The 16346-nt window shown below is 55.5% G+C and overlaps 2 protein-coding genes across 2 annotated transcripts in view; one reads left to right on the top strand and one right to left on the bottom strand.

Annotated features, from left to right (window-relative positions):
- LOC125695655 (uncharacterized) overlaps positions 1 to 16346 on the bottom strand; it is a 123205-nt gene that overhangs the window by 39974 nt on the left and 66885 nt on the right. The gene's annotated exons all lie outside the window — the stretch shown is intronic.
- The window catches only part of LOC125695654 (uncharacterized), a 90066-nt gene continuing 88556 nt past the window's right edge, over positions 14837 to 16346 (top strand). The window contains exons 1-2 of the mRNA XM_048950367.1: positions 14837 to 15019; positions 16166 to 16217. Coding sequence (XP_048806324.1) covers positions 14879 to 15019; positions 16166 to 16217 — 193 coding nt within the window. The 5' untranslated portion in view covers positions 14837 to 14878. The remainder of the gene's footprint in view (positions 15020 to 16165; positions 16218 to 16346) is intronic.

A 16346-nucleotide genomic window follows, 5' to 3' on the forward strand; every position in this document is an offset into this window, starting at 1 on the left:
TGTAGGGGTTGGAAGGGACCTCCAGAGCTCATCGTGTCCAACCCCCTGCCAAAGCAGGTTCCCTACAGCAGGTCGCACAGGTCGGCATCCAGGCAGGTCTTGGACATCTGCAGAGAAGGAGACTCCCCCACCTCCCTGGGCAGCCTGTTCCAGTGCTCCGTCACCTCACTGTACAGAAGTTCTTGTGCACATTGGTGCAGAACTTCCTATGCTGCAGTTTCCAGCCGTTTCCCCTCGTCCTGTCTCCACTCACCACTGAAAACAGTCCGGCCTCGCCATTCTGCCCCCCACACCTTAGATATTTATAGACCTGGATCAGGTCCCCTCTCAGTCTTCTTTTCTCCAGGCTGAACAGACCCAGTTCACTCAGCCTTTCCTCATAGCAGAGATGCTCCAGGCCCTTCACCATCTTTGTGGCCCTCCGCTGGACTCTTTCCAAGAGATCCCTGTCTGTTTTGTACTGGGGAGCCCAGAACTGGACGCAATGCTCCAGATGAGGCCTTACCAGGGCAGAGTAGAGGGGGAGGATCACCTCCTTTGACCTGCTGGCCACGCTCTTTTTAATGCACCCCAGGATGCCCTTGGCCCTCTTGGCCACAAGGGCACACTGCTGGCTCATGGCCGACCTGTCGTCCACCAGGACACCCAGGTCCCTCTCCGCAGAGCTCCCCTCCAGCAGCTCATCCCCCAACCTGTAGTGGTGCATGCAATTATTCCTCCCCAGATGCAAGACTCTACACTTGCTTTTGTTAAACCTCATCCGGTTTTTTTTGCCCAGCTCTCAGCCTGTCCAGGTCTTGCTGAATGGCAGCACAGCCTTCAGGCTGTCAGCCAATCCTCCCAACTTCGTATCATCACAAACTTGCTGAGGGTGGCCATTATCCCCTCATCAAGGTCATTGATGAAGATGTTGAACAAAAGCAGACCCAGCACAGACCCCTGAGGAACACCGCTGCTTACAGGCCTCCAAGCGGCCTCTGCACCACCAACAACGACCCTCTGTGCTCTGCCAGTCAGCCAGTTCTCAACCCACCTCACTGTCCACTCATCTATCCCACACTTGCTCAGCTTTGTTATAAGGATGTCGTGGGGGACAGTATCAAATGCCTTGCTGAAATCAAGGTAGACTACATCCACTGCTCTGCCCCCATCCACCCAGCCAGAGACAACAGCATAGAAGGCCACCAGGTTGGTCAAGCACGACCTCCCCCTGGTGAACCCGTGCTGACTGCTCCTGATCACCTGCTCTTCTTCCAGTTGTCTGGAGATGACATCCTGCACAGCTGTTCCCTCACCTTTCCAGGGACAGAGGTGAGGCTGACTGGCCTATAATTGCCTGGGTCTTCCTTCTTGCTCTTTTTGAAGACCGTAGTGACATTGCCTGTCCTCCAGACTTCAGGCTCCATTCCCCTCAAGTCGTCCCTGGACTCATTAAGGAAAAGGGTGACAGAGAACAAAGGGGAAACCACTGGCTACCAATGTGACAGCTTCCCACGGGGGGGAGGGGCGGGGAAGTTTGGTGGGAGAGAAAACACCAGTGAATTCTGTTTCTCTCCACCTCAAGAAGGCTTTCCTCACTCTCTCACCACAGCCTCATAGGCAAGTTGATGACATACCAGGTAAAAAAGAGGGCTACGAGGTGGGCACAAAACTACCCCAAGGGCCAGGCAGAGAGGGCTGCGAGAACTGGCAAAAAGCTCAGCTAGAAGCCAGTTAATAGAAAGGTGCCTTGGCCTCTGCCCAGCATCAGTAACGTTCCACCACTCCATCAGGGCCCTGGCAGCACAGTCTGCAGATGATGCAGAGGTACGAGGAGCAGTTTAAACAGCACATCATCGTGCAGTAATTCAAACGCAGGAACTGCAAGGAGCGACAGGAAAACACTTGGCAAAGCAGTCGCCCCTCATGGCTCAGCAAAGCGCCCTCGCAGCGCCCTGGCACAACACGCGGCGCTGCCGTAACGCGCCTGAAGCCACTGGAGCTGCAGCAGCGCAGCACGGCTCGGTGTCCTCCAAGCTCGAGGCTGAGCTCTGCTCCGAGGCACATTCACCTGCTGCCCACCCGCTGCCCTCTCCTCCTCCCCGCTCCCAGCGCTGCTCTTCACACCATCCCACCCACACCTCCGCTCCTCGTGCCCCAACGCCAGGCTGATGTGCAGGCCATGGCTGCCCGCATGCAGCTGGGCTTCCCGGGGCAAACAGCAACCCTCAGCACAGCCCAGGGCTGAAAAAGCCACCAGGAAGAGAGGCAAGCTCCAGGGGCTGAGTGCAAGGACGCCTTGCTTCCTCCCGGGCCGCTTCCCCTCCTTCGTGCTTTTGCTAGCGGTCCTTGGAGAGCAAGGGCAGGCTCACAGCCTGTGGCCAGCAGTTACAGGTGGGCTGAAAGGCCACCCGTTGGGAAGACCAACAAGGAAACGGGGGAAAACCAGCAGAATTTCAGGGGAGAGCCGACCGGTTCATGGCCCCACGATTGCCAGCCCAAGCACGGCACCTTTTGACCAGCTACGGAAAGAGGCAGCACCGTGTGGAAAAAGTTGGTTTCGCTTTTATTCAATGTAAAAGGCTCGGGCTTGTATTTATCAACACAGCCCAAAATGAAACCCCAGCGCCCAGGGTTTTTGCTTAGCAATGAGTCATTCAGCCTCCAGGCAGACACAAGGAGAAGCCTGACCCTGTGGCTACGTCAGCTCCTCTCCCTCCAGGCCCGGCCAGCCGTACTTCAATCTCACACTAGACCGGCCCTGGCCCTGAAGAGACGCAGCCGGAAGGAACACAGCCTCTCCATCTCTTGCCATAGATGAAGACCTGGCTCTGGCAAGCCCTCTTTGCTTGGAATGCAGCACAAGCCCTTCCCTTCCAGGTGCCTCAGTTCCGCTGCCCTGTCCGTGACAGAGAAAGCACGGCCATGCCACAAAACTGGACGCTGACTCAGTCCGCTGCCTTTGGTGCCACCTCCGAGGAAGCATTCCAGCTGATTCGAGTGTCCTGTGGGCCTTCTCGCTCCAGCCCTGCTCGGTTCTTTTTGCTCTCCTTCTGGGCTTTCTTCCTCAGCAGAGCAGCACTTGCCTTGCCTTTCTTCACTGTCTGGCCAGACCGAGTCCCAAGACTGTGCCAGTCCTACAAGAATCAAGGCACAAACGGTCAGGGAACCTTCACAGGTAACAAGTGGCTGACAGCTCGCGTGGGGAGCTCAAGTCACCGCCCGGGCAGCTTTGGCTGCCAGCACTGCAAACCGCCTTCCTGACATCAGGGCACGCCAGAAACTCCCCTCTATCTCCTTCCCCAAAGTCCCATACGAACTGGAACTCAAAGCCATCTCCTGCAAGGCAGCGCCTGCACACGGCTTGGACACTGCCCGGCAGCACACACAGCACAGCAGCAGCAGCAGCAGCAGCAGCACGATACGATGAGTTTGCACCTCCAGGCTCCTTGCATGCCACCAGGAACAGCACGCACGCCCAAGGAAGGGCAGAACAAACTGCCGCACTCTCAGCAATGCCACGGTGCGCTACCGTAGGCAACGGCTCCAGCTGGTTCCCTCCCAGCCCATTGCCTCTGCATTTCTATCAACCTCTATCAAACAGAGCGCTACTTACTGTCTCTGGGCACTTGGGAACTGGCAGGGTTATGGCCCACACGCACACAAGCTGGAGAACGGCTCCAAAGTAGAGGCCGGAGCGCAGCACGTTCTCCATCAGCGTGGGCTCAGGGATCTCAGGGGGCGAGAAATGCAGCTCAGCGGCCATAGCGCAGACAGCCTGCTGCTCTGCTGCTCTCCAGGAGGCTGCTTTCTACAAGGGGGAAACGAGAGCCATCATTCCATTCGTGCACCCCGACGCTGTGACTTCCTGCTAGCAAAAACTCCCAGCCTGACTCACAGACGTGCTCTCAAGCTAGCCTTGGTCTTCCGACCCAACCACAAGGAGGGACGCCAAACTTGCATTTCAGCAAGAGCTGAACAGGCAAGAATCAACTTCTCCCTGAGCTTGATCGCACACGCACGACCACTGTCTCATGAACACCAACAACAAGAGTATTCCTACCATCAGCTGCACATTTGCATCTACCTGGCTACGTACGTGTTCACGGCCTTGCTGCTGCTGTGCCGTATGGCACCAAGCACAGCAATAAAGCACGCAGAAAGCCCATCTGCTGAGGACAGGGGCATGAGCTGGGCTCACGCCTAAGCACTGCTTACTGCAAAGGAAGGCACACCTACCTGCCAACGGCCACGCACGATGCTCGAGACACAGGCACACTGTTCTCCTGAGGCCCAACGCAACGGCGCAGCCACTCACACTCTGCTCCTCGACGGTCTGCAACACAAAAGTCACAAGCTGCAAATTCAATCCATCCAAGATGCCATCGGGCCTCCGTGCTCACGGCACTCGCACTCATGTCTTCGCATGAGCAATCAGGCGTGTGCTTACCGAGTGAGCGCTGCTCACTGCCACCTGACACCAGCAATCTACCCCTAACTGTCAAGTATGAACAGGAACCTATGCCTAACACTAAAAGACTACAACTAACCTATGCCTAACTCTAACAGAAGAACAGGAACCTATGCCTAACACTAAAACACTACAAGTAACCTATGCCTAACTCTAAAATGCGAACAATAATCTACTCCTAACACTAACACTAACACTAAAATCAACAACAACAACAGAACTATAATTCCTGAAGCATTTAAATGGGAAGAGGAGATCTTGGCTCCCCAGGAGGCTCGGAGGAGGAGCTGATGGAAACTCATGCCACCCAGCTAATGCTGGGGGCGGGGGCCGCGCAGCGGGTAGGGAGCCGAGCGCCTGGACCAGCGGCGGTGGGACGGCGCCGATGCGGGGCCTGGCACGGTGGTGTGGTGCCAGGCCAGCTGTGCCGCAGGCGGATCCACCTCCATGGGCTCATCTGGAGGTGGATCCACCTCCATGGGCTCATCTGGAGGTGGATCCACCTCCATGGGCTCCACGGAGGTGGTCACAGCGCTGGTCCAGGCGCGATGGAAACGGAATCGCTGCCCCCTCCTCCGCTTGATCTTCAAGGCGGCCCCCCTCCTCCTCTTCGCTTCTGGGAAGCCAAGCTCCCTCTTCCCATTTAAAATAGGGCAAATTGTGCCCCTCGCTCTCTTCACTCCAGGCATGGCTGCCAGAGCACACAGAGGCGAGTGCGTTGGCCGGGGCAGCGGTGACCAAGGTGACGGCTGTGATGCGGCAAAGGTTCTAAAATGGCAGCCGCACTGCTGGCAATGGCGTTCCACATAGCATGAGGAGGGGGCTGCAGGACAGGGCACGGGACGGCAGCTAGAAGGCACTCCCCGTGCCCAGCGGGCAGCCCTTCTCTCCGGCAAGCAAGAGGCCACAGAGGAGCCGGCCCCGAGCAAAGGGCCCTCGGCCTCCTTCATCCTCTCTCTTCTTCCACCCAGGAATCTCTTGGGGCTGGCACACGCAGCACACAGCGCCGTGTTCAGGGGCCTCCCGAGCCCAGCGCCAACAACAGCAGGCTCCAAAGCGCACCTCACCACGCCTGCCTCCTGGCACACACAAGCTCTGCTTTCCACCTTAGCACCCAGCGCCTCTTCTTGCGCCTCACGGCTGCGGATTCAACCATTCCCTACCAGAAATACAGCCAGCTGCATTTTCATTACAACCACTCTCACTCCATTCCACATCCGCGCACAGTGCTGGCACACACACACGGGGCCACCCTGGCTCACCGATGCCTCGCAGGGACCCACACAACTCGGCCCTACGGGGCCTCCTCCTTCGCACACCCCAAACACCAACACAGCTCCGCACTCGCACGGCCTTCCCTGAGAGGAAGCTGCCCCCCGACCCCGCACCACTCGCCAGCGCCGCACGCATCGCCTCTGCGTGCCGGCAGCACCGCCAGCTCCTCCCCCGAGCGCCCCTCCATGCCCCCGCACCCAGGCCCGACCCCGTTCCCAGCACGCAGCCCGCTCCTCCCGGCCCCACTCACCGGCCCGGCGCCGCCATGCCGCGCTGCCCCGGAAGTGCTCTCCGCCGGCACGAAGCACTTCCTGCCCCGGCCCTACCAACCGCCTGTGGCGTCACGTTGCTGAGGGCGGCCTGGGGGCGGCCCGGGGCCTGGACGAGGGGGAGGGGCAGCTGGGGGGGGCCGCTGCCGGTTTCCCCTCGGGTGGCGCCGGCGGCATGTTCTAACTGAAATCCCTGTTGCTTTCCCCTTAACTCTGGGGTTTTTTTTCCCTTAAATATGGCTTTTTCTCCCAGAAATCCCTGTTATTCCTGTTAAATACAGCTTTTTCTGCTAGAAATCCCTGTTTTTCCCCTTAAATACGACTTTTTCTGCCAGAAATTCCTGTTTTTCCTATTAAATCTGGGGTATTTCCCCTTACATGTGGTTTTTCTGCTAGAAATCCCTGTTTTTCCCCTTCAATCTGGCTTTTTTCCCATGACAGTGTCCCTGCTCCAGTGCCACCCTTATTGTGACAGACTTCTGCCATCCGTCCCATCTCAACTCTCTCTCTTTGCCCTTCTTTCTTGCCACCCCCGCTCCAGACACCGAAGGCCAGAAGCAGAACACGGCAGCACACACGTGTGCGTGTCCGTGTGCATGAACACGGCGTGTGCAGCGAGGGCTCTGCACAAGGCTGTGTGGCTTTGCACACCTTTGCCCGTGCGTTCGGATGGTTGCACACAGGTGTGCCAGGAGGTGCAGGCAGTGTGTGTGAGTGCACAGGGCTGTGTGAGTGCGCCAGGAAGTCGTTGGAGCAGCAGCTCCTGGCTGCCGCTGCACAAATCGGGCCGTGCGCTCTGTGTCCATCTCTACTGGTGATGTTTTTATTGACCACAACCAAAGTTTCAGTTGGAGTTGGGCGGCACTCGCAGCGCTGCCCTGTAACGCCGCGCGCCGCAGCGCTGCCGGCTGATGCTGCTCCTCTCAGTCCCTCAGCTGCAGCTGCTGCATCATCTCCACCAGGCTGTTCATTGTGGAGCACTGGAAAGAAACAGAGTGAGTGTAGAAACAATGTGGGGAGCTCTCCTTCAGAAAGGCTGATCAGGACACTTGCAGAACGGCCCCATGCAGCACAGCACGTTCCTGCCGTTCAGGTCGCTGGCGTTACTTCCCACAGCAGCTGCCTATGCTAAGATTCATGCTCTGCTGGGGGAACGAGGTTTCCAAGGTCGCAGTGCCCAACATGGCAAGGCTCCTTATGGCAGCAAAACCCTCCGGCCGTTACCAACAGCGTCCTTCTGAAGGCAGAGGAAGGCACCCAAGCTCGCCTGGGCAGCTCTCACTGACAGCGTGACTTCCTCAGACACACAGCTGGGTGTTTTTTTGTGACATCACTGCCCTCAGGACCTTACAGCATCTTTCACGGCTGTCAGACAGAGGCACTGAGGGCAACAAGAGCCGTGTCTGTGCTCGCCAAGGACTCACCTCTGCACGTGAAGCTGCAGCTCTGAGGGAAGCCTTCTTCAATTCCCTTCTCCTCTCTTTCTGTTGTCGTCTTCTTGCTATAAAACAAGGATAAAAATGAATTCATTCTGTCAGCAGCAGAACTGTGTAAACATGGGTACCACAAAAGCAGAAGGCAGAAAAAAGACGGGAAATTTGAGCAGGAAGCCTCTCAGTGAATGACATTTCCAGGGGGACAAACAGAAGACCACCAGGCAGTTAAAGAGATGGGGTTACATAGTGTGGCACCTCACTGCCTTTGGACTTTGTAGGCTCCAACTCTTTTCCCGTCTGCAGAGAAGGAGAAAGCAAAGCAAACCCTCTGCAGCCTCGGTGTGCTTGATCAGGGCAGCGCCTGCCCTGCAGGGTGGTAGCACAGCACCTGCTTACCTCGCAGCTTGGAGCTCCGTGCTGCAGCAGGCCCAGGCTGTGCTGCTGGAGCCGGCACGCTGCCTCCGCTCTGACCTCTGGCTCTTTTGCAGGCAGGCAGCAGCGCTGATGTTTGCTGCTCTTCCTCCAAGCTCTTGCGTTTACCTGCAGCCAGGGAGTTGGAGACAGAGCGGGGGCACACGGCAGGGGCAGGTCTTCCCCCTGAGCTGGGACCTGCTGATGTAGGAAGCCCCCCAGCCTGCAGACGAGCTCTCCCAGAAAGCCCTTCCTGCACCGCTTTCGGGTCGATCTTTCCGTTGGACTCAGCACCTCTGTCTGTTATAATCAAGAAAAGAGAAGCAAGGCGATACAACGAGAGTCCAGTGATACTTTCAGTCTGCACAATGGGCCTCGATACTAGGAAACCTGATCTCGAGTGATTCCTTACTGTAAGGAATCTTAGCATCTTGGCTGAACGTTGGGTTGAGACTACAAAACGGGACAGGAAGGTAATAGTAGATCCCAGGGATTAATACCTCAAGCAAGACACAACAACGTCAGTCCCAGACAGAATAGACAGAGAGCCTAGCTAGAAAACAGTGCACCAAACCCAGGTGCCTGCTGTGTGTCCATACCTCTCTTGGGTGCTGTGCCACACTCGGTGCTTCTGCCTTGCCTCTCTGCAAGGCTGCGCTTTGCTGGAAGGCTGCTTGCATCAGCATCTGACAGAAAGGAAACAGAGACATGAAGAGCATCTCTTTGGAGGAATGTTTTAGCACAGCCAACCAAACTTCTGGTCTTCCAGTGTAGTTTCTTCAATTTCCTTTCCTCTGCTACAGCCTTGTGCCACTTCTGCAGTCAGCACAGAACTGCAGTGCCCTTTCCTCCCTCCTCCATCACACTCAGCCCTGCATGCAGCCCTGCTTAGAGGCAGCACCCACAGCACAGCTCACAGGAGCTTCTTACCTGGGGAGGCTTTTCGTTTCCCCCCGTGCCCAGCACCATCCCACGGACGCGCAGGCTCCGTCCCTGCAACGACAGATCCAGTGTGATTGCACAGACACCAGGAGCAGCACTGTCCTGTTAGCCCACACCCACCCCAAAACCAGAAGACGCTGTTCTACAGCCAGAGCAGAAACTGGTGTTCAAACTGCAGTGTGCTGACACAAAGCATTATGCTCTCATTCCTGTCAGATGGCAGCAGAGGAACCCCGGACTGCCTGGCAGCTCTGCATTCTGCAGAGCAAAGCTGCATCAGCAAACAAAACGCTACCGGGTGCAAACGTCGAGACACGGATCTCTTGTCCCTAGAGGGAATGCACTCAGCTCTGAGCACCACCACTTAGACACAGACTTGTGTCTCGCTGCTGCCATCAGCTGCTGCTGTCGGCCTTTCTAATGCTTCCACCGTGGTTTCTGGACATCCCTACAGCACTGCAGCCGCTCAGAAGTGATACCTAGAAGGCGTTCCCCCATACTTCATGACAGAGGGCTGCAGAAACTCACTTTTGCGTGGCAGTGAGGACGGCCCGTGCCCATCGCGTCCCTCTGTGCGCTGCCAGGCGCCCTGGGATCTCTGGCAGCCTGCTGGCTGCTGCTCCCCAAGGCGGGGAACCGCGCCGCGCTGCTTCTGAGGAGAGAAAGAAGAAACGTTGGAGGGAATGGGCAGCAGAGGTTTGCACAGAGCTTCCAGGTCGTGCCAGAGATGGGATAGCAGAGTGCTGAGACGTTCTTTGTCACTGAGGGAAAACACAGCCTGAGCCATGCCCATGTTATTAGCCCAGGCTGTCAGTGAGCGCAGAACCCAACCAGTTCCTGAGGTCCCAAAGGACCAGCAGGGCTCCCCCCGCTCCACCCCTTCCCCTGGAAAACAAAAACAAAGGAAGAAACACCCAGCAAAAGATACCCAGCCCTACCTTTGCTCTCACAGAGCGGGAATTGCAGCCGCGCTCGTCTCCATGCTGAGACATGACGGCTGAAGTCTCAGAGGAAGCCCAAGCTCAGATGGTTCTCTGCACAGGAACTTCTCCCGCTCCTGGAAAGAGCTGGCTTCACCCTTCCTCGATGCCCAAAGTCTCCTTTTGGACAGGAACCCTGCAGAAAGCATCCACTAGTGAAAAATCATGAGGAAGAAGCATCTTCCCAGCTTTCTTCTGCCGCACCATGGAGTCTCTTGAGGAGGGCAACGTCTGGAAGGCAGCTGGCTGCGAGAGCTGCCTGCCACCAGGTCCAGTTTGGGTCTGACTGCCACGGCTTGTGTCAGCAAGTGCCCTTCTCCATCTCCTGCACAGCTCTGCACCCAGCCACCCGTGGGGCAGGGGGCACGAGCTGTGCTCTGAGAAGCTTGTGCTCTCCTTGCTTTTCAATGTCCAACATGAAGGTGGGGCTCAGCAGTGAATTTCCAGGGGAGGAATGACATCTCATCATCCTCATGGAATCTGAACAAGAGCCCTTTTCCCTGGAAACGGCCGTGCTGAGGGGCACCGCTGGAGCTGGGAACTCCTCCCCAGCCCAGCTTTTCTGCTGATACCTCCCGGCCCCCAGCCAGCACCAAACCCATCTCACCTGGTCACTGCCCAGCCGGATGACCTGGTCACTGTGCCCAGCTGATGCACGCGCCGCAGCGCTGCTCCCAGTGGGCTCTCACAGGAAGATCTCTCCTGAAAAGCACAGAGCTCAGTCTAGGTGTGCAGCACGCTCACCAGACCACCAGCTCTGCTCCAGCTGGGGCACAAACGCTCCCAGCCAGGCAACCACTGTGAGCTCAGCAAGTGCCTGCATCACCGCTGTGCTTTCATCATAGGCAAAGGAGTGGTCACCTCCCAGATCCAAACTGTAGGAAACATGAGACTCACCCAATGTGGTGAATGGGGTTGATTGAATGGGGGTTAATTGAAGTAAAGCAACAGAGAAGTGAAGATGACCCTTGTGCAGCCCAATAAAAACCAGTATGGCCTCAGAGTGGTCAGCGGGGTCCCAGAGGAACAAGTGGGATCTGAGAGGAGTGCACAGCAGTACGGTCCAGAAAGGTGCAGCATGGCCAAGTGAAAACCAGTAAGGAGCAGCATGGCCTCAGAACGGTCCGTGGAGCCCTATAGGAATCAGCAGAAAGCAACAGGAAGGCACAGCTGTGCCCAGGGCCGGTGCCGGCCTCTGCCTCTGGCTTTGGGCCCTCGGCCTGGTGCCGGCCTCTCGGGCTGTGCGTCAGGCCTAGGCCTGGTGCCGGCCTTTCAGGACTAGCTTTAGGCTCCACGGCCGGTGCCAGCCCGCCCGGCTGTAGGTGTGGCTGTCAGCCCCGGCTCTGGCGCTGCCCCTGTGGCTGTAACCGCGGCATTACGGCCCAGGGCTGGTGCTGGCTCTCTGGATGGAGCTTCAGACTTCAAGGCCGGCTCTCAGGCTGTGGCTTCAGGCAAGAATCTGGTGCGGGCTTCTCATGCTGTGGCTCCAGGTTTAGGCCCTGGGCCAGTGCAGCCTCTCTGGCTGGGTTTCAACCCAGGGTCGGTGCTGGCCGCTCAGGCTGTGGCTTCAGGTCCCTTGGCCGGTGCCAGTCTCTCTGGCTGTGTGTTTAGGCCCCAGGGCCACTCCCGGCTTCTCTGGCAGCATCTTTAGGCCCAGGGCGTGTGCCAGCCTCTCTGACTGGGGCTGTGGCTGTGAGCCCCTGGGCTGGATGCAGCCTTCTGGGCTCTGGCCCAAAGTCACCAGGCCTGGTACCAAATGGTAAGAAAACATGAGGGCTGCCCAATGGGGTTATCTGAAGTATCAAAACAGAGAAATTAAGATGACTCTTGTGTAACCAGCCTGGGTCATCCTCTCGCTCAGGCACCGCATGATCAGACCCAGGAGATGTTGCCCCCAGGCTCCCCCAGACTGGAGGCTGGGAGGATTTGGGCTCCCAAGCAATCAGCAAGCATTCGAATGAGTCAGCCCTCTGGTTTTTGTGAGGACAGACGAGTCCACCTTGGAAAGCCATCTGGGCAAAAACAGAACAGCTTTGTTATTGGGCCGCAGCACTCCGTGGCCAGGCGCTGCTCAAGCGCTGGGCCTGCATTTCCTCCTGGGCATCCCCGCGTGCTCTGAGTCTGCTGCAGCTTTCTGCAGGGTTTGTGGCTTCCTGCTGAGGAGCTCCTCGTGTTCTTCTGCAGCTGCCCCCCAGCATCACTGCTGCCTCCTCTGGTGCCGTGCCGGGAGATGCGTCAGCGTCCATCAGCCTGCGCTTCCTTCCTCCCAGCAGCAGCTGCTCCTGCACTGACCTTCATTCACACTGGATACCGTCCGCTTCCAGCGCCAGCTGACCTGCGAGACAGAGAAAGGAAATGTGGGATCAGCACAAATGCAGAAGCCCGAGGCTGTGCCACCACCACGTACTGCAGCCTTGGGAAGCCAGCTGCCACTGCAACCTTGGTCAGAATTAAAGCAGGCTCCGTAAATTAAGTGTGACTTCTGAACTGAAGTGATTGCCACAGTCAGAAATAAATACTGAAATCACTGAACTGTAGGTGGTTATCTCTGAATTCTTTTGCTTTGGGGAAAATATGGACTGGGAATTGAAGGGTACGAGAAAAACGAGGAGCACTTGGCAACTCAGGCAAACTGAGCAGTGCAGGGAAGATTGCTGCATTTCTTCTTCTCCTGGCCCAGAAATGAATTTTCCTACCTTAAAGGAGGTTCTTAAAAGAGGTACCTTAAAAGAGAAAAGAGAAGAAGAGCCTGACACAGTAGACACATTACAGTCCCACATCACGGGTAGAAGCTGGAGAGCTCTTGTGGCACAGAGCTCAGGGCTGCAGAAATTGAGGGTGCCTCTAAGCTTTAAAACCAGGTGAAAGACAAGGTGGAATGTGAAACATGGGCACTTCCTGCAGAGCACATCACACAGCTGCAGGCACCGCCTGAGGGGTAACAGATCAGAAAGGAAAACCTTACTGTGTGAACGCAGGGACAAGCTGCTCTCTTCTTCTGGGCCTTTGTTCACAGTGAGGATTTCCCTCAAGAGCGCCGCTTTCCGCTCAGGCTGCTGCTGTCTCCAGCTGTTGGTCGCTTCCACTGCTGGACGCTGTGCCCACAGCTCATTCTGCTTTGGGCAAAGCCTGCTGGGTGAACTCCAAACCAAGGTCACAGCCACGCTAATCCAGCTGCTTTGTCTGGAAGGGCTCAGAGGCCACGCATGGGATCCTTTCTGCTGCTGGTTCTCTCCGGGCAAGAAGCTCCACTCTCAGAGCAGCAGCCAAGAGCCAGAAGGCAGACAAAGCTTCCAATCCCCATGGATGTGGCTGTCTGCAAAGACAACAGCTGCCTGCTCTTCAGCAGGGTGACGCTCACCCAGAAAAGCCCTCACCCAGCAGATGCTTTTCCTTACACTCAGAACTGTCTCACATTTGTGCAGCCCTTGGCACTGCATTTCCAATCCAAGCTCACATGGATCTCAACCATTCCTTCTGTGTCAGTCTGCTTGGATCCCCAGTTAGGGCTGCAGCTCAAGAGGTCAACACAACAGGAGTAGCACAGCATAGCACAAGCAGACTGCACGCACATTAAAGAGCACGCACAGCCCCTCCTGAGGTCCTGGAGCCACGGCTCCCCTTCAGAGCTCCACGGCTTACCGGTGTTTCACACTGATGCAGCCTCACTCAAGCTTCATAGGTGTCCAAGAAGGCCTGCAGAAGGCAAGAGGCGGCAGCCAGAGGACAGGACATTTTCCATTTATCATCCTTTTGTTGTAATAATCTGACTTAGCCTAACTTTCCTGGATATTTCTCAGTTATAACATCTGTGCATTCATTGATTATACATGAGGTTACATTATAACGTACGTGCTGGAAACTGTCTCCATATTAAGCTGCATCATCATCTGTTTTCCACTAATTTTTGTTCTTTGCAGTAGGCATCATAGGTGAGACTGACCTGGAAAGTGAACGTGTGACTACTTGGAAAATGAACCCACTGCTGGGGAGAAAACGACAGGACACCCTCTGCAGGTTCCTTCCCCATCCGCCTGGGGCAGTGGCAGCAGAGCTGAAGATGAGAGCCCAGAAGGCACTCAGACAGAAGTGAAAATCCAAAACGTGCAAGTAAGAAAGAAGTCTTTACAGAAGTTTGTGTCACTGAATTCAGAGAACTGTTCTCCAACCTCGAAGACATGACTGTCTGCAATGGCGAGGAATCAAACGTGCAGCAGAGGAAACACTCTCTGGCTCCTTTCCCTGTGCCCCAGGTCTGTTCTGACATGGCAGCGAGGCGCAGATCTTGTGTTTCTCAGGGGGAGAAAGGAGTTTCAGCTGAATCCAAACCTGGAGTCGGCTTGGGCTGGTAAAATTCCTCCTACAGTGTATGTAGGAATTAATGGATTTCAGGGAGAGATTTCAAAGAAAACCAGCATGTTTGATGGAACGATTCAACTTCCAAGCTGTGTCAGTCACTTCAGTCACCTGTTGTGCAACACCAGAAATAAAACAAAACCCCACCTGCAGGGCAAAATCGGGATTAAGAGAAAATTGAACGGGTTTTGGAGCCATTCCAACATTTTTCCCTTGATTTTTCCAGCTCAGGGAATGAGAAGCAGCTGAAAAGGAGCTGGAAGCCTCTCTGGATCAACTAAAAGAGGTGCAGTAACGTAGGGATGCTGATGGCCTGAAGTGCCATTTCACTTGGTGTTTGTTATCTGGAGCCACCGTGCGTTTGCCAGCTTTAGTGCTTCTCTCTTTAAAGCACTGGCAATATGGAATTGGAATTTTGTCAGATGGCTTTAATAGTGAAGCTGACAGGAGCTGCCAGTGCTGCTGGAGCCCTGTTGTGTGCAGCTGTCTGCGATGGGTGCATGGAGCAGCACTGAACACCTGCAGCTTTTCCATCAGACAGACACGCAGACATAACCCTGCCTTCTGCCTTCTGCCTGTGCTTTGCTGTTATTTCCTAGGATCCTGCAAGCTGTCTTTGCTGTTTGTATTTTGTCTCTAGCTTTGCTTTGCGATCTTTTCCTTTGCTCTGCTGTCTAAGAAGTGCTGAATCCCAGCCTGACCCACTGATGGAGCAGCTGAGGAAAGGAGCCGGTCAGCCCTGGAGCGCAGCTGAAGGCAATGGAGCTCCGTGGCTGGAAGGGGCGGAGCCTGGCTGCCCCTCCTGGAGCTCAGTTGAGGGCTGGCTGGGAGCAGGGAAGGGTTTCTTTCTGGAAGGTTCTCTGCTGTGGAGTTGGTTCTGTCGGTGACTCCTTGGAGATGGTGAGCAGTGCTTTTCCTGCCTCTGTAATATGCTGCCATTGCACTGGTGTTTCTGCCGCTCCGTGTGTGATGGGCTGCTCTGGGCTGGGGGACACCTTGTGTGCGTGTTTGCATGACCCTTCCTTTCTGTCACTCTTCAGAAGTGCTGGGTGCTTTGTGGAGGATCTTGCAGGAGGCTGTCAGAAAGCTGGCTGTGATTTTGCTCACATGAAGGGACGCAATGGGAATGGACGTCATTGCCACAAGCAGAAGTGAGCTGCTTATGTTGTGAAAGATAAGATCTTGATTATTGATTATGAGCAGTTGCAGTGCGATAGGGGACTGAAGTAACTGTTTGTTTGGGAGCTCAGGGAAGAGCTATGAGAAGTGAAATGGCAGTTTGTGTTTTGGCTGTCAAAATGGGGGAGCTTTATTGGTCCTTGCTTGCTGTGCTGTGCCTGCCTGCCTGCTCCCTGTGCTTGCTGCACCTGATACCAGTGGCTGTGGCCAGGCTCCCCAGGGCTGTGGGCCTGGTCCTGAGCTGCTGCAGCTTAAAGACCATTAGTGTTTGGGTTGTCCTTCCTGGAGCATCAGGTTGGACTTGGTGATTCCTTGTGGATCCCTTACAGTTTGGGATTCTATGATCTTGGTGGTTTACCTGGAAAATACCTGATGATTTTTTTATCCCCTCATGTTTTCATGGCAGTTAAACTTGTAGTTTCACTTCTAGATGTGAGAGTGGAGTTGGATAAGGGGAGGGTAAGTTGCTTCTTTATTTGCTGTTCTGCCAGGTGGGTCTGTGTATTTAGTGCCCAAGTTGTGGTAGCTCTGTAAGTAGGGATGTTCCTAATGGTCGTAAAAAGACTCTGCTGCCAGCACAGAATTTGTCCACAGGACTGCGTGCTGGATTCAGTTCTGTAGATTGATTATCTGCTATTTGAGATGGCATGTTCTGTTTATTTTTTGCAAGACATCAGGTTTTGAGGTCGCTGAGATGTATGGATTAATCAATCCCTTGCATCATGTTTGAGCTTGAAGCAGTTGAATCATCCCACCCAGCACTGTTAAATCAAACCTTACAATGGCTTTGGGATCGTAGCTCTGCGCTGGGCTGTGCCACCAAAACGTGTTGGTGTTTGATTCTCTTGGTGGATTTTATTTTTTAAGCAAGCACTGGGAACCAGTGGAGTTGAGCCCCCAGCCCTCCTGAGGACCCACGGTGAGTGAGTGGGTGACAAAGGTGTCACTGAGCGACAGCATGAGGGTGGGAATGTGTGGAACACAGCGCCCAGGGGGGAGACGGGCAGCCTGGGAAGGTGGGGGGGGAAGGTCAGGCACAAGGAGAAAG

This window comes from Lagopus muta, chromosome 7, assembly GCF_023343835.1.
Source record: "Lagopus muta isolate bLagMut1 chromosome 7, bLagMut1 primary, whole genome shotgun sequence".
Taxonomy (NCBI): Eukaryota; Metazoa; Chordata; class Aves; order Galliformes; family Phasianidae; genus Lagopus; species Lagopus muta.